Source organism: Oryctolagus cuniculus, chromosome 14, assembly GCF_051225735.1.
Source record: "Oryctolagus cuniculus isolate XC-2025 breed Fujian yellow rabbit chromosome 14, ASM5122573v1, whole genome shotgun sequence".
Classification (NCBI taxonomy): domain Eukaryota; kingdom Metazoa; phylum Chordata; class Mammalia; order Lagomorpha; family Leporidae; genus Oryctolagus; species Oryctolagus cuniculus.
The window spans coordinates 38,965,534-38,988,404 of NC_142880.1; the positions used below are offsets into that span (position 1 = coordinate 38,965,534).

The following is a 22,871-nucleotide window of genomic DNA, read 5'->3' on the forward strand; positions in this document are numbered from 1 at the left end:
AAGGGACTCTGCGGTTGGACAGTCCGCTGTGGTCGGCTGCTTTAAAAATAAAATTTAATTTTAAAAGAATCCAGCAACAAAAGCCCCGGGCTTGCGCTGGTCTCTGCAAATGAAGACAAAAGCATGGATGCTCAGCGTGAGGTGCCGTCCTTGGTTAGCAACCTTAGCAGCTGTTCCGGAACGCACTTAGTTGGGTTTAATGGAGGGGTTATTGACACGCCCTAAAATGGCTCCTGGGCCCGGGCAGCCAATTTTCTGCTGCCTTCCTGCCTGTGCCTGTCCATGTCGAGTGGTTCCACGGTGGCCATTAGGAACCGCTTGAGAGCCATTAGGGCCGACGGATGGAAACATCCTTTCTCCTCTAAAACAGGGAGAGCTGAATAGTTATTTCCAGGGTGGTCTGAATGGGCTGTCATTAACTTCCCTGTGGAATGCAGGTGCCTGAACACGGCCATGAAACGCCATCTTATCCCTTTCTGTCGGCCACACCTGCACCTTCTGGAAAAAAATCAGTGTGAGGATCGTCAGATTTCAAAGGTGTACAAGACGCAAGCCTTGCGGGAATGATGCCGTGTCCTGCAAGCACTATAAAATTCTACACCTCCTCCTCCTCCTCTATCGAAGGTCTAGCCCCTTCACTCTTTCAAAGGGAGGCGGGGTGGAGCAACCAGGCAGAGTGAGGGGCTGCAGATCACCCTGCCCCCTACAAAGGAGCCTAGAGGTCTCAGGACAGTGGGCAAGAGGGAAAGAGGCCAGACATTTGCTTTAAAATGGAGGGTTCCTGCCCACGTGGGCAGCATTGGCCTCAATGGATGTTCAACACAGGTCTTGTTACTCCAACAAAACAAGACGATGTGTTGTTTTCTTCAAATACCAGGTTCCTCTCCTCACCTACTAGGAGACTGCCATGACAAAAGATACGTCCAGCCATGTGAGCACAGGGACAGGTGCTAGCCCTGGGCACATGGACATACAACAGAGAAAACGTGGGATTAAAATGTCTGCCTTGCCTCTGAAGTCGCGGGACCCCTGAGGGTTAACTCAGCTCTTGGAAGCTTCTGGAACATGTATTTGTGTGCCTTATTATTTGAACACTGGGCGCAGAACTGAAAACACATTCATTACTCCCTGTCATAGAGCCACTGTTGTATTCTAGGCACATACAATTAAGCTATAATTCTACACAACGACAGACTAAACACACAAGTCTAGACAGAGCGAGGGAGCACTAAAAATAGTCTTTGACCCTTTTCTAAGAGCACTTTGGCCTTTTCTTATCATTCTATTTGCAAATATTAGCTGTAAAATCGTGCCTTGTTAATGTCAGAGAGGAGTGGATTCGCCTGACTGAAATCCAAAGGCGCATTTTAATTCACCATCAGAAACCCATTTCCAGGCACGATATTTTTAGCAGTCACCCAGGACAAATCTAAAGATGCTCAGCTGTGGTTTGTTTATCCTCTGTGAAGGCGTGGCTTCTTCAACAAAACCACCCATCAACACGTTACAGACTCAATCACATGGCGTGAGCGTTTTTGTGACTGTGATCCTGGATTACAAAACTAGTGACAAAATGTAAATATGCCAAAACCTACTACTTATTCAGCTAAGGAAATAAAGCACAGGGATCTCAGTGTCTAAAAACTGCCTGTCTACAGTCACTTGTTGATTGGAGAGAGGAGAAAATGGAGTGGTAGAAGCAGGTGGCAGCAGCTGCCCAGGGTTGGTGACGGCGGGGAGGCAGCAGCGCCGGGCTCTCTCTGCACCTTGGTATCCCTGCACGCACAGCTTGGGGACTGTACTCTGCTCCATCAGCGCCTTAAGCCATTGTCTTCCTAAGCTCAGTCACAGAGTGCTGCTGCCCCCTACACATAAAGCAGCAGCCATGTGCCTTCCGACTACGCTGAAGGCAACTGTCCTCGGAGAAACTTGAATACAAATGAAAACCAATGACTAAAAGCCAGCCAGCCAAATATCTAAACCCAGTATTTCCCATTGACAATAATAATCCCCAACTGTGCAGGTCAAATACATCATCAACAAGGGGACACCGTGAATACCAGTTTGCCTTTGCCTGCCTTGTGGTGAGGCTGTCTGGAGATCATGACACACATGAATTCATTTGATCTTCATGAAAACTCTACAAAAGATAAATGACCATCCCCTCTACAAACAACGAAACTCAGACACAGAAGAACAGAGTGACTTGCTGACAGTCATACAGCACACACAAGGCAGAGCTAGGTCAAACGTGAAGATCCTGGCTCCAAAATCTGCACTGTTAATCCTTACTGTTGCTGGTAACTCACGGGGCTATTAAAATTTTTAAATTATTTTAACAGACAAAAGTGGCAAAATGATGGGAAAAAAGAAAATTGCAACTGATTTTCAGTTGGACGTCCTCTGTCCTGGTGATGGTCTTGAACTTGCTTGTTTGTTGTTTGGAAATGGAGTCCAGCTCCATTTAGGTTGAACCCCACAGAGCTATTATTGTATGGAGAGAGGTCTAAAGTTTCATTTGGGAAAGAAGCAACAGGATTGGAAGAGGAAACAAATTCTAGTAACATGGTAAAGCTTCACACGCCATGCTAAGTCAATCTTGTGATGAGACATAAAAAATGATTTTTGTCCAACATGATTAGAGTATAGGAAGCACATATCAATAAGAATCGTATGACTGCACTTGAATTCATAAAGATAAGGCAATACAAAATGGTTGCTCCCCTTTGAAAAGACTCAACTTTGAACTTCCACTGGAATGTCAGACTGGAGCATGTTCAGGAAAAGCGCCTCACCTTTTCTTTCAAGAAAGCCATTCTCACTTGAGCCCACTGCGATGTGGCCGGGGACAGCTGTCCATCACGGCGTATCAGCAGACAGCTGCCAGGGCACACGGCAGGTGCTTGCAGAGTTGGGCGCCAGGAAGCCGATGCTTCAGCAGATCAGGGACAGCAGGGTGGGTATACGTGACTGACCAATCCAAGAATTACAGCAGGATGCAATAAGGATCCCAGTGCGCACCTTCCAGGGGGCAGCACCTCCCCATTTCCACCCTGGGCAGCTAAAGCACTCACAGCTCAAAGGATGTTCGCTCATGACTAACCCGTTCACAATGCCTTGAGTGGGGCTTGCTAGCCCACAGAAATAACCAAGCTCAATCTCCAATTTAGCTGTGCCATTTGCATGAGCTGTTAACTGCAATCCGAGGCTGTCCTCAGTGTTTTGTAAGTGCTAATTCTTCCAAACAACAAAAGTCTAACCATCAGCTTGAAGGGAAAACACAGAAGAGAAACCTGAGCCCTAATCTACTTGTTTCAGGGAAGGCTAACTCCGCTGGCCTACAAAGAATCCTCAACACAACTACAACTAAATACCAGGCGAAGCCTGGATTTCATGCAGAGGACTGGCTTTCAGGTTAGTCTGTGTGTGCCTGTTAAATGTCTCCTCTTGCTGCACGAATATAAGTGTACAATCAAGGGCGTGAGAGCATTTGCTTTATTCCTCAGTAAATTCTCGCCCACCTCAGGCCCCACAGCACCTGGCACGCTGTAGGTGTTATTTAAGTGTTTTTGAACTACTGGAGCAAATGGGTTTACTTTTTATGGCATCCATTCTTCACCTTGTTCCTTGAGTCCATATTAACAGATTCTGGAAACTCCAAATGCAGCTATTTCCATTTTAAGGAAAACTGGGGTACATGAATTTGCTGTCACAGAATTTCAAGTGGGTAAGAGACCACCAGACTGACAAAGACTTCAATTGTTTCCAGCTTGTTCAGAAAAGACTAAAATCTTGGGCCCAATCTAGAAATTATCCTGTGACCTTTCATGCACTCAATTTTTGTGTACTTGACCTGCAGCATCTCTTCTCCCTAAAATGCACTTACCTGAGAGAGAAGCTGACATATGCTTCTGTCACCTACAGGCTGAAACAGAGGATTTGGGAGCATTTTGTATTTTCAGATCTGATTAGGGATGCTCAACGGGTAAAGTCTCTGCAAATGTTTCCAAACTGAAAATCTCCATCATCTGAAATACCTCTAGTCCCAAACGCTATGAACTAGGGATACGCCGTCTGCATTACAGCCCTGGTCAGAAACTTGCATGGTCCCCCTCACAGGGGCACACTACAGTGACTCTATCCTAGAAGCTGAGTTTCCAGAGAGGCTTGTTAGGGAAAAGTCATAACACAATTTCTTTCTGGAGTTGGCAAAAAATAAAAAAAGTAAAGATGTCCAGTGGCCAACCTCCAAACACTGCATCTAGCAGCAGTGATACAACTAAGCAGGTAACCATACCTTGCTGTAGGTGAGACAGGGGGGAAAGAGAGAAAAATGGGGCACAGTAGCCTAAGGTGGCAGTTTAGGGAGATTTGATCTTCCTAGCCCCCAAGAGTAATACTAGGACTTTTGGTCCCAAGATGGTTAATTCTTCAGCAACTCTTTGCAACCTATCATTTTGCAATCCACACTTGTCATTCTATAAAGCCAACCCAAATATGAATAAACACAATTTGAACCACATGCTTTGCTTACAAAAGTGAAAACAGTCATGACAAAAAGTCAGAAGAAAGTCAGAACAACCTACAGAGAAAGAATAAAGGCTTGGCTTGTCCATGTTGAAATAAGCGTAGCTTTTGGAAAGGACACTTCCTTTATATTTTGTGAGATCTTACATGACAGAAGAACACAGTAGAAATGAGAGAGCCTCCCACTGTACCTTTCCTTTGTCGACTGTGTGTTGTCTGTTAGTCCCTGGGTCATTATTTCTTTTTTGGTTTTCTTCTCAATGCCAAGTTACTAACAGCTGATTTTTCACATGGCTTTGTAGCAAGTTTAACTTTTAATGCACCATTTCTTGCTAATGTTTTCTTAGCACATTTATTCAATGCCTTGCTTAACAGTCACAATTCGCATGGATAACTGAAATGTATGGAATTTTATTCTAATGTCAAATTCAAAAGGAAGAACCAAGGCAGTCCCAGGGGCATATTACTGCCGGCCAAGGGTGATTCATAGAGAAGAGGACATTCTATAACAGCGGTTTCAAATCTCAGCATATATAAGGCTAATGGAATGTGATCTAATCAGTCGGGAAAGGCTGCACCCCACTCCCGATGGCCTATCAATGCCAATAAGATTAGCAACCACGTCACAAGAGCATGTACTCAGGAAAGAGTTTACCACATTTTACATAAAATCCAAGCGATAGGACATCCAATGCAATACAGTATCTCTGATGATCAAAGGCAAAGCTTTTCAGAAATGCATCTCAGGTCTGGAGTCTTTATGGGCCAGAAACTACAGCTCACAGTCTTCAAATGTGACCCACTGGGAGAAGATAGGGGTCACTGCTCACAGAGGGAAGACAGATGGGTCAGCATGAACACATCCCCAGTACCAGAGACTCGGGCCAGAGCACAGCCCCAGCGAGGCGGCTAATTAGCAGGAGTGCCTTCACGTATGATAAATGTTTATCGCCTTACCTTTAATTATGCTGTAGTATTCTTTTTCATCGCTGGAAGAAAGGCTATTTATTAATGCTTATTTATTATTTTTTTGAAAGGTAGAGAGAGCGAGAGCAAGAGAGAAAGAGAAAGAGAGAAAGAGTCTTCCATCCACTGGTTCAGTCCCCAGATGCCAACAACAGCCAGAATTGGAAGCCAGGAGCTGAAGCCAGGGAGCCTATCTGAGTCTCCTACATGGGCAGCAAGGACTCAAGTTCTTGAGCCTGCATGTGGTGTCTCCCAGGAGCATTAGCGGGGAGCTGAATCAGAAGCAGAGGCAGAGGTGGGACTTGATCCCAGGCACTCCAAACATGGGATGCAGGTGTCCCAAGCTACAGCTTAATGCACTGCACCCCAACATCCACCCCAAAGGGCTATTTTAACAGCAGTTTGGAATATGAGACTCTTCCTCACAGTGTAAAAATGTTGTGGTAACACAAGGGTGGGTAAGAATGAATGATGAATAATTCCTTTTGAAATGCACTTGATGCTTCCTTTTGAGGGAAGAGAGTTGTGGGATTATGGTGATATTTGACTTGTATTCATTTGAGTAAAAATAATATTCAAACAGTCTGCAATTCTTTGTACTCAGAGTACAGTAAGATAGAAGAAAAAGAGAGAGAGAGAAACAGAGAAACAGAGAGACCTGACTCTAGAACTTAGAAACTTCTCATTAAGAATCCACAAAATAGATAACTCACATGGTGGCTGCTGGCTAACCTGATAATAACAAGTACAAAAAACCCTTTAGCAATAGGAAGACGTCTTTCTGATGCACCAGGCACAGCTTTCTAGCTGACAGCCTGGCTCTCGTCATTTCAAGTTCTCGGCTAACACAGAAGAGCAGCCTCACCTGGGACTTCAGGAGAGAATCTCGCAGAGTGTCGAGATACGAAAAGTTTGAGTTCTTGGTCCAGGTTGCATTCAATCAGGTTTGTGTCCCATGATCGGATTCCTAAGGGAGACAGTTGACAGGAGTCCAGTTAGTCATTTCAGAGCGGTCTGGAACACGGCACTGTGGCATTTCTCCGGCTCTAAGAGAGGACGTGCAAACGACTGTTTTGAAGAGCTTGGTGACAAGCAGTGGGTGCCCACAAGATGGGAGGGCCGGGGAGGTCTCTCCACCAGGCCACAAGGGAGGGATAACCCACAATGTGGAGTGACCTCCTGCCCTCATAAAATGTAAGTGCAGCTTTTCTGGAAGAGCAACAGTAAACAGTTATTAGGAACACAACAGGCTTTCCTGCAGGGAAGGACCAGAAAGGGCAGCGAAGTTATGTGGTGGCTAGAAGGCCACCAGGCTTTTCTCTAGCCTTCTCATGACCTGTTGGTGCAAAGAAAACGCAGAGTGCAGGAGAAGGCACACCGCGGGGCTGCCCTTCCAACCCAGGCCTCCGGGTTTCAAATCGCGCCCTTGTGTGCATGCATGATTTCTTTACCCATTCCATCGGTTACCAAGGTTCATTTATTTAATAGGCAGAGAAAGAGAGGAGAGAGAGCTTCCTGCTTCTCTCTCCAAGTGCCCCCGACAGCCAGGGCTGGGCCAGGCCAAAGCCAGGAGCCAGGAACTCAATCCAGGTTTCCCACATGGCAGCAAGAACCTAATTAATTACTTGAGGCAACTCCTGCCACCGAGGTTTTGCACTAGCAGGAAGCTAGAGACAGGAGCCAGAGGTGGGGACTGAATCCAGATATTCCAGTGTGGGGCTTGGGTAGCACCCACTAAGCCAAAGAGCCACACGACCTATCCCATTTTTGACCTTGGTTTCTCAATCCCTGGGTATCAATCCAGTGTCTGTGGGATCTTTGATAAGCAGGCTGGATCAGTCTTCAAGACTTGAGCCGTAAGCCCTTCCCGGGTAGCTCTCTCACCTGACTAAGCTGGCAGGCAGCCCCTTGGTTCACAACTGTTACATGTATTGAATTTTCTCGTCCAGAGGTGAAGAGATGTGGGCAGCGTTCTGTTTTACAGAAGTTCCATGGACTTGGGGGCCATGCACCAGTGACCCCACAGATCAGGCCTCCTTTCACTAGATGCAAGGGAGCATCAGGGTAAGAGGTACACGAGGTCAAAAAGCAAATGATGGGGGTTCCTGTGCTCCCGACTTCCCAGGCTCCTCTTCCTCCTCCTCCACCTGCTCTCCTGCCCTCTCAGGGGAAACACAGAGAGCACCGGAGCAAGCCAGGGAGCCCAGGGAGCCCCAGCACTCTAGAGTGTGTGTGTGTGTATTTATATAAAAAGCATATATAAATATAATAGTTATATAAAAGTTAGATTGTATATATTATATAAATTATGTATAAATACTATATATAATTATATTCTGTTAGGTAAAATGATATATTAAGATTATATATTTACTTCAAAATTATATTTTTCCAAATAGAAAATATGTTCGTCTATGGCTGTACCCTTGTACAGAACAAACCTCTGCCCAGAGCCAATCTGTAGGGCAGCAAACGTACATTTCATGCCTCCTAAGGGCAGGAGCTTGGGTCTCTATATACCACAGCAGGTGAACAATCCCCAAACAAGCACCCATTCATTTCATCACTTGGTTGGTCATTCATCGTGCATGAAGATTTGGGAATACAAATGGCAACGTGTTATTTAAACACACCTCCTGATCCTTAATGCCTATCTGTGTTTACACCTCTGTATGTCATATGTCGTCTTCTTAACTTGTAAAGAATCAAGGTAGATTCTTACATTTAAGTTAGAAAAAGGTTTTGGAGATTCTTTCACCGCACATCCAAAATGTCTTCAGATTATATACCAAAGACCTTTCTGGTCATCAGGAATATTTTCAAATAGATGTATGTCCATGAAACAGACACAGAAGTTGCTCATATGAACAATGGGAAGAATTCAGGTGTGACAAAGCTAAGATTCCTAAAGAGAGGCTAAATTATCAGGGAGCATTTTATGGGTCTCCCTGGAAACATTAATGGCCTCAGTTTGCATTTGTGCTAATGGAGTATTTAAATTTTAACAAGAAAGGCATGTTGAGATTTTGTGGATCTTTTTAGTGCAGAAATGATAAATGGGTTCTTTTTGTTTCACGGAGAGCTTGACAGGTTGAGAGGTCTGAATTCATTAGAATATTTTACTTCAACATCCACACTCTATATGAGCCTGGTGTGAAAAATCATTGAGTTCCTGTCTGAGCTGCTTAATTGGTATTGTTGACTGAATTCTGTGCGCAGATCAGAGCTCCACTTTGTCTTCTGGCTTGTCAAGCTAGGTCAGTAAGTTAATAATGAGACACATGTATTTAAATTAAATTCATACAATTTTTTTGTCTTTGTTCTCAGCAATGTCTAAATTGCAACATTTATTTGAATGACTTCATCAGGGGTTGAACGTGGACTTGCTCTTGTGTCGCTGGTTGCCATTTTTCCTTTGGCTCCACTTCATCTGTCGTGACACAAGCAATTAAATTTTATATATAGATATAGATATTTATTTATGATTTAGCAATGGAGAAAGTATTAAATGAAAAGAAATCCACTTAGTAATTTTTAAATTACACTAGCAAACATCTGGTAAAATTATTTCTCATTTCCATACACCCAATAACATGAAAGGATTTAGGATTCTCTTTTCAAGTGAGCACTTCCCAGCCAAATTATTTTTTTAACAATGCACAATTGCTACCACCACTTATAAAATAAAGGTTACAATGGAGCTGCTGGCTCTTGTGTTTGGAAAGGGAATTTTTGGAACCAGGCCACTTCCTAAACCAATTTTAGAAATAGCATACTTTGTAGCTTCTCTTGGACAATACTAGAAAAAGGAAGGTGTGTTTCTCAGCAAAGGCTCATAGGGCTTGTTGTAACAGGGTTGTGCCTCCCAGGGAGCCAGCAGTGGGCCCTCCCAAGTTCATAGGATTGAAAAATACTGGCTTTGGCCCTTCTTACTTTCTCCTTTCACTAAACGGATGGGTAACTCCTGGTGTGACAGTAAATAGGCTCTCTGATGGGAGCAGGGAGGCCACAAGACACTGCTGGCCTTTTTCCGATTGTCCCTCCACTGCTCTTCCATGAGCATGGGTCACCCCTCAGAGAGCTCCCAACCACCCCTGTGGCCAGGGCCTAGCCCTGGAAGTGTGGTCACCCGGAGGTAACAAAGGCTCTCCCCTTCTTAGTTCTCTGACCTTACGAGGTAGCCATACACAAAGGGGAGGCGCACAAGCTCCTGACATTTATAGATGGAAAGGGGAAAAAAAGAAAAGGTGGGGGAAGGGACAGCATGGGACGACCCAGGGTGAAAATGACGGTGAGCAAGGATCCTGGCGTGCACAGGCTAGAGCGCTCCAAGTTTACTGCTCGGGCAAGCCTGCCGGAGTGTTCAGCGAAACCAACCATTAAAAAGAAAAAAGCATCTCCCCATTAAAGGCTAACCAGGATGCATTTCCCTAAAGAAGACAGCGAATGCAGAAGGAAACCGCCTTGCATCGCGTGGGGATGGCACGCAGGTCTCCTCTGACAAGCTGATGTTCTATGAGCTTTCATTGTTCCCACTGAGAAAGAGGCTTTCTAGCATTTTTGCAAATCTCTAAATGGTCATCCTATAATCATTGGCTTCTATTTGCAAAACTGTGCTAAAAAATGGTCTAAAGTCAGATTAGAATCATATACTAAAGAAACAATTAAGACAAAAGAAATGCTAAGTTCAGGAAGGTTTTATTTCTCAGAGACATACTTCCTATTTTTTTCCTTTGACTTAATTTTCAATTCACTTTGTCCTTTCTCGAAAAAAGCTTATAACATATACGTAATGCAGACAATGTAACAGAGCTGCTCGCTTCAAAGCATTGATAAGCATTTAGATCTCAGATGACACTTTACAATGGAAGCAAACAAAAAATGATTTATAATTATTTATTAGTCTATAAGTTAGAACTGACTTTTAAAGGTAAGCCCTTGGAGCAGATTAGCCATGAATCCATTTGATGACCTGAAGGTTGGGGACTGGCATGTGTTTCAGCATGGCGCCCGTAGTGGCTAGTACCAGGGAAGCAGTACAAGCAGGAATCCACCTGTCTGTTGCCTTTGAAACACACAAGGAACAATATAACCAACCTAACACCTCTAGCATCTCATTTGATTCCACCAGGGGAATGAAAAAAATTCCCCCAGGGGAATGAAAAAAAACGTGACCCCAAATCTTTCCTGGTTCCCCCTGAGACTGAGCAGGTTTACCAAAGAGACATGGGAATATTGCAATGTAATCAGCAGAACTCATATCTCAGAATCTGGGGCAGAAGTTACATAGGTCTGCCTTTTCATGAACAAATCTTGCTGAAGCCCAGTGCTCATTGAAGGAAAAGTCACACTCCTGAACAACTGAACCCACCAAACTGACACTCAGCATTCCTTCTATGCTTGGGCTCCTCAAAGAAAACAAATAGAGCAAAGGCAGGTCCTGGCACAAGGCTCAATCCTTATTGCAGGCTAATTAGGGAGGGAGCGACAGAGACGCTAAGGAGCAGTGGCTGTTGGTAGCGACCAGGGTTTGAGATGAAGACCTGCATAACTAAATCAATAAAGCTAGACCAGGCGGAGGGAACACCATTGTTTCAAACCCCAGGGAGGAAACACAACCAAAGCTTACCCTGGACGTTGGAACATGGTTGAGAGAACAATGCTTATGGCTCTACCTGGGATTCAAGAGCATTTGCTAAGTATCTGCTTGGGGACGGCTCAGGCCTGTGGGTTACTGCATTGCCACCATCTCACTGCAGATGGTGACTTTCTAGACTTCCCAGCGAGCCCTCGGTAATCAAATGGCAAGAACCCAAGTCACCAGTGTCCCCAATAAGATGGGAAAGGAACCAGGAGGAGTAGACAGATGAGGACCTGCTCTCCCAGCCTGCAGCGCACAGGCAGAGCTGAGCCCCCTGCAGCAGCTCCATCTTGCTTCACAGGGCGGCCCCAGGCACCAGCCACCAGCCACAACAGCAGTAGCATCAGTGACCTCTGCAGGAGGCCCAGCTGGAAGCCGTGGGATGCAGCAGCCTGCACAGGAACCCAGAGAGCCTGCCAGCCTGGTTGCTAAGTCATCTCCCACTCTGAGAAGCGATGGGAGCCGTATTTTCACTAAGGGATGACAAGCCCCATGGCTGCAGCTGCATCCAGACCCCAGGACCCAGGAGAGCAATCTCCGGGTGGAGGGGAGCGGGGAGCAGCATCTGTTACGGCTGCGGAAGGAAATGGCTTTTGCTCACTCACTCGGGTGATGTTTAATGGGATCAATACAGCCATTTTGAAGTTCCATGCAAACACCTGACCAAAGGAGGGAATTAAAAATCAGGAAGGCACCGAGGGGGCTTCCGGGATTCTGGGAATGTGTTTTCCTGAGCTGGATGGCACAGGGGCACTCATTTGTGAAAATTCATGGCACTGCTGGTGGGTGAGGTTCGCTCTCTCCCTCTACATAATACTGTGCACAATTTTTTTTTTTTAATTTCTAAGTCAGGAGTTATCTAGGAGCCCTGACAGTGTGAACAAGAATAAAAGCCCAGCAGTGCGTCGAAGCTGCCCGAGTAAGCCCCCTGGGGACCGAGGCACCGCAAGGGTGATCAGCTGGGCAACAAAGCAGCGCGGATCTCCACGGTCGCCAGGTGCCTGCTGAAGCGGCTCCCCGCTCCCCGCTCGGGGCGCTGCCCACAAGTGGATGACTCTACAAAGGCAGGCGCGGCGGCACGAAAATCGCCCTGTGATGTCCGCCGGCCCGGCGCTCCCATCATGACAGGGTCGGAAAAAGAGTGACGCTGCAGTACTGCGCTTCTGTCAGTCACCCCATGGCTGCTGTGACCTTGAGCCTTCCTGCCTGTCAGGGCCGCGTCTCCGAAATGGGGGCAAGGGTCCCACTCCTGGCACCGCACCGGGTGCTGATGCAGATTTTATAGCGTGAAAGCCACCCCCCTGATGTGCTATTATTTCCCGGCAACGTTGCAGACAAACGATATTAAAAAAAAAAAATCCGAAGTCATTCATTCCCACAATGGCCACACCCAAAGTCGGTACGAGTGAAACGAAGGAAAAACAGGGGACCCCCCAAAAAAATCTAAATTTAAATTAAATCACATCAGATCAAAGGCCTATATTTTCAAAATGAAGGGTTATTGAGATGCTCAGGCCACTTCACTATGGAAATGCCTCCTGCTCTTGAATTTTTTTCAAATAAAGTATCATTAGTGCTTTCTGCTCAGATTTTTCTGAAGCTGCAAGGAAAAAAAAAATCAGCGCTTTAAAGTTAAACAAAAGAACCAGGTCTGCAGTGCCCGTCCCCACCCTGCAGCCTTTTGTTCTGGAGACCCCTGGCAGTTTCCAAACACAGAGGCGCAAAACGAGCGCTTCAGTTTTCGCCTAAAACCAGGTTTTTTTCTTTCGTCTTTTCTCGGGATGGGGGAGCGGGAACGAGCGCTGCGTGAACGCCCTTTGTCCGCCTCGGGCTGCCGTAGAGACCGCAGTGCGGACTGCACCACGCCCACCAGCCCGCGGCTCCCGGCAGGATCGCTTCAGCACCACCCTGGAGAATAGAGCGTGGGCTAGGGCTGCGGCGGGACTCGCGGCCCCCGGCGGGGCTGCGGAGGTCGGGCGGGGGCTGGGGCGGCGTCCCCGGGGGCCTGAGGGCCACCCAGCCGGGCAGCCGCAGGAGGGGGCGCCGCAGTGCGGGGGGCAGGTGCGGCGGGCAGGTGGGGGCGCTGCGGCAGCCGGGTCGGCTCGGCTCGGCCGGCGCCCGACGGACCCTCGGGGCCCCGCCCTGGGTTGCCCAGGCACCGCTGCTCGGCCTCTGCGGGGCACGCTCGGGGTGCGCACCGCGGCGAGGGGCAGGCCCTCCCCGCGACGCCCCCGCCCCCTCCTCCGAAGACGAGACTCGGAGAAGCGGCGGCCCCACCCTGCAGCTTGGGGGTCCCATTGTCCTTTCGAAAAGCTGCGGCTGCGGACCCCGGGGGCGGGAGGGAGACGGGCTTCGTCTGGGAACCGGGCACGGGTGGCTCTCCATCCTTGCGCCCTGGGGTGGGGGAGCGGGCGTGGCCCTCCTACCCGCCGAGTCACCCAGGGAAAGAAAGGATCGGGCGGTTTAAGCCAGAAAGGGCATTTCTGGGAGGCTGGGGAGCCGTGCTGAGACGCTGGCCACGCGGGGTACCCGCTCTTGGAGTTACAGCCCCAGGTGTGCCCCGCCCCGCCCTTGGTCGTAGGGCTGCGGCGGTATTGTGGCCTCTGCGCCCCTGACACCTGCCCTCCACGCAGCGGACCTCGCCCAGTGCCAGGTCCCTCAAGGTTATTAGCGATCTCGCCCTGGGTCTCAGACCTGGGCATTCGTACCGCTCTCGGAACCAGCCCCAGACGGAGGGCGGGAGGGGCCGGGGCCGGGGCCGCGGCGCCCTGGGTGGGGTCGAGCCTGCGCGCGCCCGGGGCCGCTTACCGAGCTCGATGTTGCCGATGGCGCGCCGCAGGTGCTCCTCGGTCACGATCTCGCCGACGACCACCAGCAAGTAGAACTTGCTGTCGAGGAAGCGGTGCGACAAGCTGGGCGAGGTGGACGCCGCCGGGTTGGCGACGCCGCCGGAAGGCTCCGGCTCGGCGGCCTCCACCACCACGGTCGCCATCCTGCCGGCCGCTGAGCTGCGCGCAGTACTCGCTCCGCGCTCGCCTCTGCGGCAGGAGAAAGGATTATCCCCGAAGGTGCCGTCCGCGCTCCGCCCCCTGCGTCCCCCTCCTCCCGGCGCCTCGCACCGCCTCCCCTCCGCCCTCTCCCAGCGCGGCGGAGAGGAGCGGGCAGTGAGAGCGGGCGGGGAGGCGGCGCCGCTTTTATATGGACAGCGGGCAGGGAGCCGGGGAGGAGGAGGAGGAGGAGGAGGAGGAAGGGACCACCCGGCACATCCTCACGCGGTGGCAGGCTCCGCTCTTCCAACCGTTGGCCCGGGGCTGATGTCATCCGCAGCAAATCATCTCGCCCGCGGCCCGGAAGCCAGAGGGACGAGGTGTGCGGACAATGGTCTGGGCAGGGCCGCGAGCCCAGGGGCTGGGGAACCCGAAGGGGGAGGACACTCGCAAGCCCCTGCTCGCACCCGCACCCGCACCCGTCCCCACCCCCGCCCCCGCCGCCGGCCGTGCAGGAGGATGGGATGCGTTTCCCTGTGCAGAGTGCAGCCGGCCGCCTTGTCCGAGGTGCACAGTGAGGCCTCTGCCTCCTGACCTGCCTGGGCTGGAGCTCAGGGGCTGTGCAGGCTGCGGCGGCCTCAGCTGAGGGTACCCCCCTCCCCATCCCCATCCCCCAGGGAGACGGAACTTGCTGGCTTTGCCCTTGTGCATTTACACCTGTTTACCTAGATATTCCAAACAGCAGTCGTCGTCTCTTTCCTGGACGAACACGTCAAAAATGCAAAGCCGAGGCCGGCTGCTGCTCAGGCTTTGGACTCGGCAAGGGCCAGTGATTAAAAAAAAAAAAAAAGAAAAGCAACCAAGTGCTGGCTCTGCAGTGCTCATGGGAATGAGAGGAAAACAGATGTGTTATCTGAGATACAGATGTTCTGTTCCTACTAATAGAGCAGATAGTATCCGGCAGAACAATCTAGAGAAGGTGCTGTCTCCACTCAGCAGGAGTAAGTGACCATAATGTACTGTGTACTTCCCTGGGGAACACACAAGCAAAATTACGTGGCCATGATATCTTTTAAAATAGATGTAGCACAAGGGATTTGTATTGCCTTTGGTTTAGAACCTTGCTCCCCAATTGATGGAATGCCGCTTCTGTCCCAGGAAGGGGTGAAGGAGGGGCAGTGGGAGTTGGAGTTTGGGGGAAGAGGAATCAATACAGCTTTACTACTAGATGGCATATTCAAGAAAACAGAGGATATTCCAAGATTTCCAGAGTAAGCCAGTGTCTTAGATGTCAACAGCTGTGCCTACGGGTCACACACTCTTGGTTCTTATGGCTTTCCTGAGCCCCTGCAATGGGGGTATGACAGGCAGCCAACCACTGCAGCCCACCATCCTGCCTGGCCAGCAGCACTTGGGGACCTGCGACAAGCCCATTGGAAAGCTGCAGGCACCGGTAACCAGAGAGTGAAAGTTTCCTAGCCAGCTGGGCAAGACATCCAGTTACTGGTGGAGAGGGGAGGCCAGCACCCGAGCCCAGAGCGGGCGAAGGAGACACAGTGACAAGCAGTTTTCCAGAGGTCAGCCATTGAGTCATTGTTGCTCAGCCTTGGCTACTGATTTTTTTTTTTCCATCCTTCTGAACCACCATTACTTTGATGTCTGTGGTAGTTTTCTTTTACTCAATTTGTTTCTTTCACTTAAATTTATAAATGAAAAACTATATTGCTGTATAAATAGAAACACAATTATCACTTAGAAGGTATTTCTAAAAATATATACAATGAAAATCTGACATGATTAAATTCCTGTTACCTACCATTGTGATTTGCTCAAGACTCAGCCAGAGCCTTACCTTCAGTTGAGGACATATTGGCAAGTGTTAGAGGGGGTGTTGAGACAAGCTTGCACCCAGCTGAGCTGTTCCTGTGACCCCAGAGGGTTGAATGAAAATTGCAACAGAAGAGCTTTCTTCCTGGGTGAGTCTGCAATGAATGACCATGAAACACCTAAGTCATTGCCACACTTTGAAAAACAGAGACATAATGGCAATGGCAGCACATAAGCTAGGAGTGGAGACTGCTACTCCACTGTAACTCTAGGCAACGGATTCTCTCCCATGTTCAGTCTCCCGGTTTATGTAACAGGAAGAATGAGAGCTTTGTAACTGTTTGCATCATTGTTAAGAGGGGAGCGAATGCTGTAACAGGTGAAGGGACCTAATATACTAGCTGGAACATAGCAAACAGTGAAGACAGAATTGATTGGCCAATTTTCTCCCAGTTCCTTGAACAATGAAGATAGGAGACAATAACATTGTTATACTTCAAAACTAGAAAAATAGTCCCCCCTCCCCATCCAAAGGAAAAGAACGTAGCCCCAAGGGACAACTAATGTGTGAGAGGACCTGTGCTACCAGCTGCCCAGTTGACATCACCTGGATGTCCCAAAGGCAACTCAAACTCAACATTCTGCAGGCCCAAACCATCTGTGCTCTCCACACCTCTCCGTCACTTTTTCTTTTTCTTTTCTTTTCTTTTTTTTTTTCTATGAGCAGTACCACCAGCTGTCCCATGACTCAAGGGAGAAACCTCAACAGCATCTTCAACTCTTCTCTGACTCCCAGACTCAGGTGCAACCCAGCGTGGAGTCTGGTCAATTTCACCTTCCAAGCCTCTCTTCAATCCATCCACCTCTCTGTGCTATCCCCACCTTAGCCCATGCTGCCATCATCACGGGAGGCACTAGTACATAGGTTAGGAAATGAGTTCTTAGGGCCAATGCTGTGGCATAGAAGGTTAAGCCCAAATGGACACCAGTTCAAGTCCTGGCTGCTCCACTTCTGATCCAGCTCCCTGCTAATGATCCTGGGAAAGCAGAAGATGGCCCAAATGCTTGTGCCCCTGCACCCACATAAGAGACCCAGAAAAAACCCTGGCTCTGGCCTGGCCCAGCCCCTGCTATTGCGGCCTTTTGGAGAATAAGCCAGCAGAGAGAAGATCTTCCTCTCTCGCCTTCTCTCTCTGAATCTCTGCCTTTCATATAAATAAATAAATCTTTTTTTTAAGAAATGAGTTATTAAGTCAGACTGCTTGTTTTCAGATCCTAACACCATAATATATTAGCTGTGTGACCTTGGGCAAGGTATATATCCACTTAAGCACTTTGCTTCTTTATTTGTACTGTGGAGGTAGTACCCACCTCATGCCCAGGGCACAGTTTAAATATATAAAATACTTAAAACAGCGCTTTATTTACAATACACTCAATAGAGTTTAACTATTTGTGTTGTTACTTAACTACAAAAATTTTCAAACAGAGAATAGAGTATAGGATAAGAAACTTTTCTGTGCCTCTTATCCTCAAATGATTTTAGGCTTTAATTTCTTTAAATCAAGATCAAATGCGACCCACATATTTCAGTTGATTGATCCATCATATCTTCTTTAATTTGTGAATTCCGACTCTTTTTTCTTGCAATTTTTTTTGGATAATGGAAACATTTGTTTCACAAAGACTGAATTTTGCTGATGGCATCCCCTGTCGTGTTATTTAACGTGTTGTTTTTTTTTTTTTTTAATCTCCTGAACTTTCTGAATATTGATCTTCAGGTCCAAGGCCTCAGTCGGGTACAGACTTGTTATTTTTGCAGTATTCTGCACAGGGAGGCTGTATTTTTCCGTTGGGAAGCACAGAAAAACATGCTGTTCCTCCTGTGACTTTAGTAGCTACTGATGATCACTACCTGCGTACATTATTTCATTACTGATTGGAAAATGATAGGAATCCAATTTTATTATTCCGTATTCATTTGGCAGCTGGAAGACTTCTGTTGGGAGAAACAGCAGTTGGTTAGCCTGAGGTACAGTTTGTACCGGAAACAATGATACCTACATGATTCTCTTTATATACTAATTTTGAAATTAATGAATTCATCCCATAGCAAACTCCAACAGTACTCGTTTTGGGGGTATCTTTAATAATGTAATTTGTAGCTACTGTTCACATTGATGCCTTGATTTTCTCATCTTTGGCTGGTTGTATGTCAGAGTATTCCCAGCTCACCTTGTAAATATGTGGCCTCAGAAGTTGGAACCCAACTTCCTTAAGTGGGAAATGGCATTTTGAGACCAGAATTTGGATAGGAGGGAATTACTGCTTTCTTAGTTGTTGTTTTCAGATATTTTCAGTGAACAGAAATAGAAAATAATTTTTTAAGATGTAATACATTATGAGTTCCTAGTGGTACTGCCAATTCAGGATCAAGACCATGGGGTTTTACTTTACCTGTCTTGACTCTGTATTTCCTGTGTCCTATGCCTAGAATTATAGTTCTCAAGGTCATGAAGGGTGGTGGAATTTTAAAAGCAGATAAATTTTTCATTTGCTTTGTCCAATAATGTCTACAGCTCATACTCAGTAGTTTCAGATTGAAAAATGCAACACATTTTTCAACAATCTGATTTCTAAAAACAGTTTAAGTTTTATGTTTGTTCTTAGAATGTGTCATACCAGAAAACCAAAAATCCCAGTTGCTGGATGCTAAAATGACCACTCCTTCGTTTTATCCCTAGTACATACATAGTACTCTCACAATACCTGCTAACAATACTACTAGTATCAATAGGATTACTAAACGTGGTTTAGATATATATTTTTTGTGATTTCCTTTGTAATTAGATATATCTACATGATTATCCCATTAATTTAATGCATAGTTAGGTTCATTTGTTTTATTTTGTTGGGTTTTTATGGATTTTTGTAAATTAACAATTTTGTTTCTAATTATGTAAAATATTTACATGGGTCAAAGTTAAAAAATCTACAAAACTGCTCCCTCTCTCTCCCTATAACCCTTAACCTTGGTTTAGCCTTTCATTTTTCATTTTAAAAATGCAATCTATAAATATATATATATATATATATATATATTGATGCGTCTATCTTCACCGTGGGACTCTATGTCCCACAGAGCAAGGACCTTGTCTGTGTCCTCCACACACCCCCTCCCTATCCCTTCCAGCCCTCCTTAGCACTCCTGGGGACCACTCTAGGGCCTGTGCTCAATGAGTAGGTGAATGGCTCCCCTGTGACTGCGCCACAGACTTCTCAAGCAGTTGCTGTCATTCTTTAAGATTTTGATGACTAGCATCTGTCTTAAGGTCTCTTTCTCACTTACAATTTTGATTATTTTATGTCTTTTTTTCTATCAGTCTTGTGAGGAGTTTGTTACTTCTGTTACTCATTTTCAAAACAACTATATTGTGCATTATTGATTGTCTTCTATCGTAGATACACTTATCTGTGTTGTTCGGATTGAGTATTCTATTTGTGCCCACACTTCGAATTTCTTTGGGTGTTATTTGCTTTCTTCTTGTAGCTCCTTGAGAAGCTTAGAGAACTGATTTTCAGTTTTCCTTCTCTACTGTTATATGCATTTTCCTCTAAGGCCTTCTTTAGCTGCAGCCCTCACATTTTGTCAGGTTGTAGTTTCTTTATTATTTGCTTCACAATATTTTCTCATCTCACTGTAATTTCTTTCGGCCCCCGTGCATAATAACTGCTGTTTGACAGATGAAAGGCTGACATGTGGGATGTCAGACAATGTACTCCAAATCACAGAAATGGTAAGTTGAAAACCTGGGCCAGGAACTCAGATATGTCAGATTCCAGCATCCACGACCTTCCCCTCTGTGATACCCTTACTCCATGCTGTAGAAACCAAACCAGTTCCTGGAAGCAATGACTGCGGAAGCGCTGGTTGGGAAGAAGAGTAACAGAGGAAGATCTAAGCGTTTGAGCAAATCTCAGGTCAAGAAAGTCCCCAAGGCTGTGTTATTTCAAATTGAAGTGACACTAGAACATCACTTAAGGCAGAAGGCTATGGATAGGTCAGGAAATACTCTGTTTACTAAGCATTGATGGGGCATTTTCATTCCAAATTTTAAGCTAGTGATGGAAAAAATAAGAGTTGGAAAAAAAAAAAAAAAGAAAAATCAGGGAAAACAGTTACAGGGTATATGGTATTAGAGAAGATCCCAAGAATATAATTATATGCTGTGTCATTGTTGGGTACAGCTCCTCCCTGTGATCATGAAATAAATAGGTCTAACTCTTGGTAGGTGTTTCTGAAAATTCACCGTGAGCTTCCTAGCCAGAGGAAAATGTCTCTCACTTATTTCTTTAAAAATTATTTATTATTTATTTTCCTTTTATTTGAAAAGAGAGACAGAGACAGAGAAAGATCTTCCAACTACTGCATCACTCCCCCAGAAGCCAGCAATAGCTGGGGCAGGGTCAAGCCAAAGGCAGTTCAAGGCACTGTGCTATGGGATGCAGGTTCCTCAACCGGTGTCTTAACCAAATGCTCGCCCTTGCTTAACTCAGAAGATGCCTCCTCCTTTCACAACGCCCACCCCCCTGCCTTGTATTCACAGTTGCTTCAGGGCAGGCATTTGGCACAGAGGTGTAATCCGCAGTTCAGATCCCTGCATCCCCCATCCCTGGGTTCAGGTCCCACCTCCGGCTCGACTCCGGCTTCTTGCTTACCTTGGGAGGGGGCAATGATAGCTCAAGTAATTGGGTTCTTGCCACTCAAGCAGGAGACCTGGATTGGGTTTCGGGATCCCAGTTTTGGTGTGGTCCAGCCCTGGCTGTCAGGGCATTTGGGGAGCGAACCAGCAGTTGGAAGATCTTTTTTTTTTTTCTTTTCTCTAACTCTATCTGCCTCTCAAACAGGAACAGACAAATAAATAGATAAATAAAACTGCTGCCCAGTAGCATTCTTTCCCCTACTGGGGATCCTTTAGGAGAGCCCTGCTGTTGACCCTTATAAATAATGTTGCAATGGCCATGACTGTGCCTCTCTGTACACATATGTATGTCTGAGCACAGATGTCTAGAAATCAGGTGAATGAGTTATAGATAATGCAGAATTTTAACATTTGATGACTTCGGCCACATTTCCCTGAGAAGCAGCTCCAACATTCTCCTCCCACCACACCACTGCCTCTTCCCCACGTCACCGTCTAAATCTTTCTAGTTTTTGCTCATCAGAGGCACAGAAATATTTATTGTTCAAATTTGAGCATCTTTCAAATTGCTTTCGTTTCTTTTTTTAAAGTTAACTGCATTTTGTTTTGTTTTTAGAAAAGAAGATGTATTTAGTCGGAAGGCAGAGGCGCAGAGAGAGGGAGTATTAACAGGGCTGTATCAACAAGGCTTAGATGTGTCATTTCCCACAGGTGAGATTATCCACGGGAAGATATCCTAGGAAAATGCTGACTCATCGGCATGCCTCCGTGTGATTCTGAGAGGTGCTGAAGAGTCACCTCCTGTAGTTACTGTACCCATGTGTATGTTTACCAGTAATTTACAGGCGGGCTGCTGATTCCTCACAGCCTTATTTTTGAACTTTTTGATTTTTGTTAATTTCATGGGCTGTATTGCCTCTGTGTGATGCCAGCTGCATTTCCCTCATTGCGAGGGGGGCCAGGCATCTTTTTAAATGTGTGTGTTTCCTTTCCTCCCAACTGTCTACTTATCTCCCTTGTCCACTTTTCTGTGGCAAGCTTAACATTTTTCTTTTTGATTTGGGTAGATTCTGTAATATGATTTATAAATGTTTCTCCTTATTGACTTTTTAAAAACTTTCCTATCCTAGGGGCCAGCGCTGTGGTGCAGTGGGTTAAAGCCCTGGTCTGAAGCACCAGCATCCCATATGGGCGCTGGTTCAAGTCCCGGCTGCTCCACTTCTGATCCAGCTCTCTGCTATCGCCTGGGAAAGCAGTGGATAATGTGGTGGAGTCCTTGGGTCCCTGCACCCACACATAGGAAACCCAGAAGAAGCTCCTGGCTCCTGGTTCCTGGCTTCGGATCAGCGCAGCTCCAGCCATTGTGGCCATCTGGGGAGTGAACCAGCAGATCGAAGATCTCTCTCTCTGTCTCTACCTCTCTCTGTAACTCTGTCTTTCAAATAAATAAAATAAATCTTTCTTTAAAAAAACTTTCCTATCATAGATTTTAACATGGTGAATATTTGTATAGAATTAAATTTAACGATTGCTTCATTCATGGCTTCTGGATCTCACTGTATACTTAGAATGGCCTTTGCTGTTTTGAGGTTATATAAGAAAAATTCTCCCAAGGTCTTTCTAGTCCTTTTAAGACCTCACTTTTAATATTTTACCTAGTCCAGATGTAGACAGAGAAGTGGATCCACTGTTCCCCCAGCTCCACAGCATTTTAGTAGAAGATCTTCCAGAATTCTGTAATTGCCTACTAACTTATCTCCTCCCTGTCGATTTTGAAATATGGAATACGTATTTTTATTCCTTCGCTTTCCCTGCCCTCGAATCTACTTCAGCCCCAGTCCCAAGCTCTGCCGGCGCCTGGCAATGAGACGGCTCTTACTTCGCATTTCTAACTAAGATTCCACCTGAGCTAAGACAGGGCTGAGAACGGCACGGGGCTGTCCTCGCCAGTCCCTTCTCACTGAACGCTGGCTCTTCCTGAGGACAAGTGTCGAGTGAGTCCTTCCCACTCTGGGGACAGTGGCATCCCAGTGGCGTTCCATTCCCTTACAGTGGAAGACAGCAGAGACAGACTTCTCGGCCGGCACCGCAGACAAGCAGCCACCACCGCGGCAGGCAGTTAGGCCACTGCCTGTGTGACGCCAGCATCCCATATGGGCGCTTGATCGTGTCCCGGCTGCTCCACTTCCGATCCAGAGCCCTGCTAACACACCTGGGAAA

General features: G+C 46.8%; 1 protein-coding gene and 1 long non-coding RNA gene across 2 annotated transcripts in view; one reads left to right on the forward strand and one right to left on the reverse strand.

Annotated features, from left to right (window-relative positions):
• MAP1B (microtubule associated protein 1B) overlaps positions 1-14,452 on the reverse strand; it is a 96,536-nt gene extending 82,084 nt beyond the window's left edge. Inside the window, exons 1-2 of the mRNA XM_051833246.3 lie at positions 13,943-14,452; positions 6,359-6,460 (exon numbers count right to left, since the gene is read on the reverse strand). Coding sequence (XP_051689206.3) covers positions 6,359-6,460; positions 13,943-14,126 — 286 coding nt within the window. The 5' untranslated portion in view covers positions 14,127-14,452. The remainder of the gene's footprint in view (positions 1-6,358; positions 6,461-13,942) is intronic.
• A 279-nt stretch (positions 14,453-14,731) lies between these two features.
• LOC138845166 (uncharacterized) lies at positions 14,732-22,144 on the forward strand. Its single transcript, XR_011381968.2, has 2 exons — positions 14,732-21,362; positions 21,782-22,144. It is a non-coding gene; the product is annotated as an uncharacterized LOC138845166 (long non-coding RNA).
• The last annotated feature ends 727 nt before the right edge of the window (positions 22,145-22,871 follow it).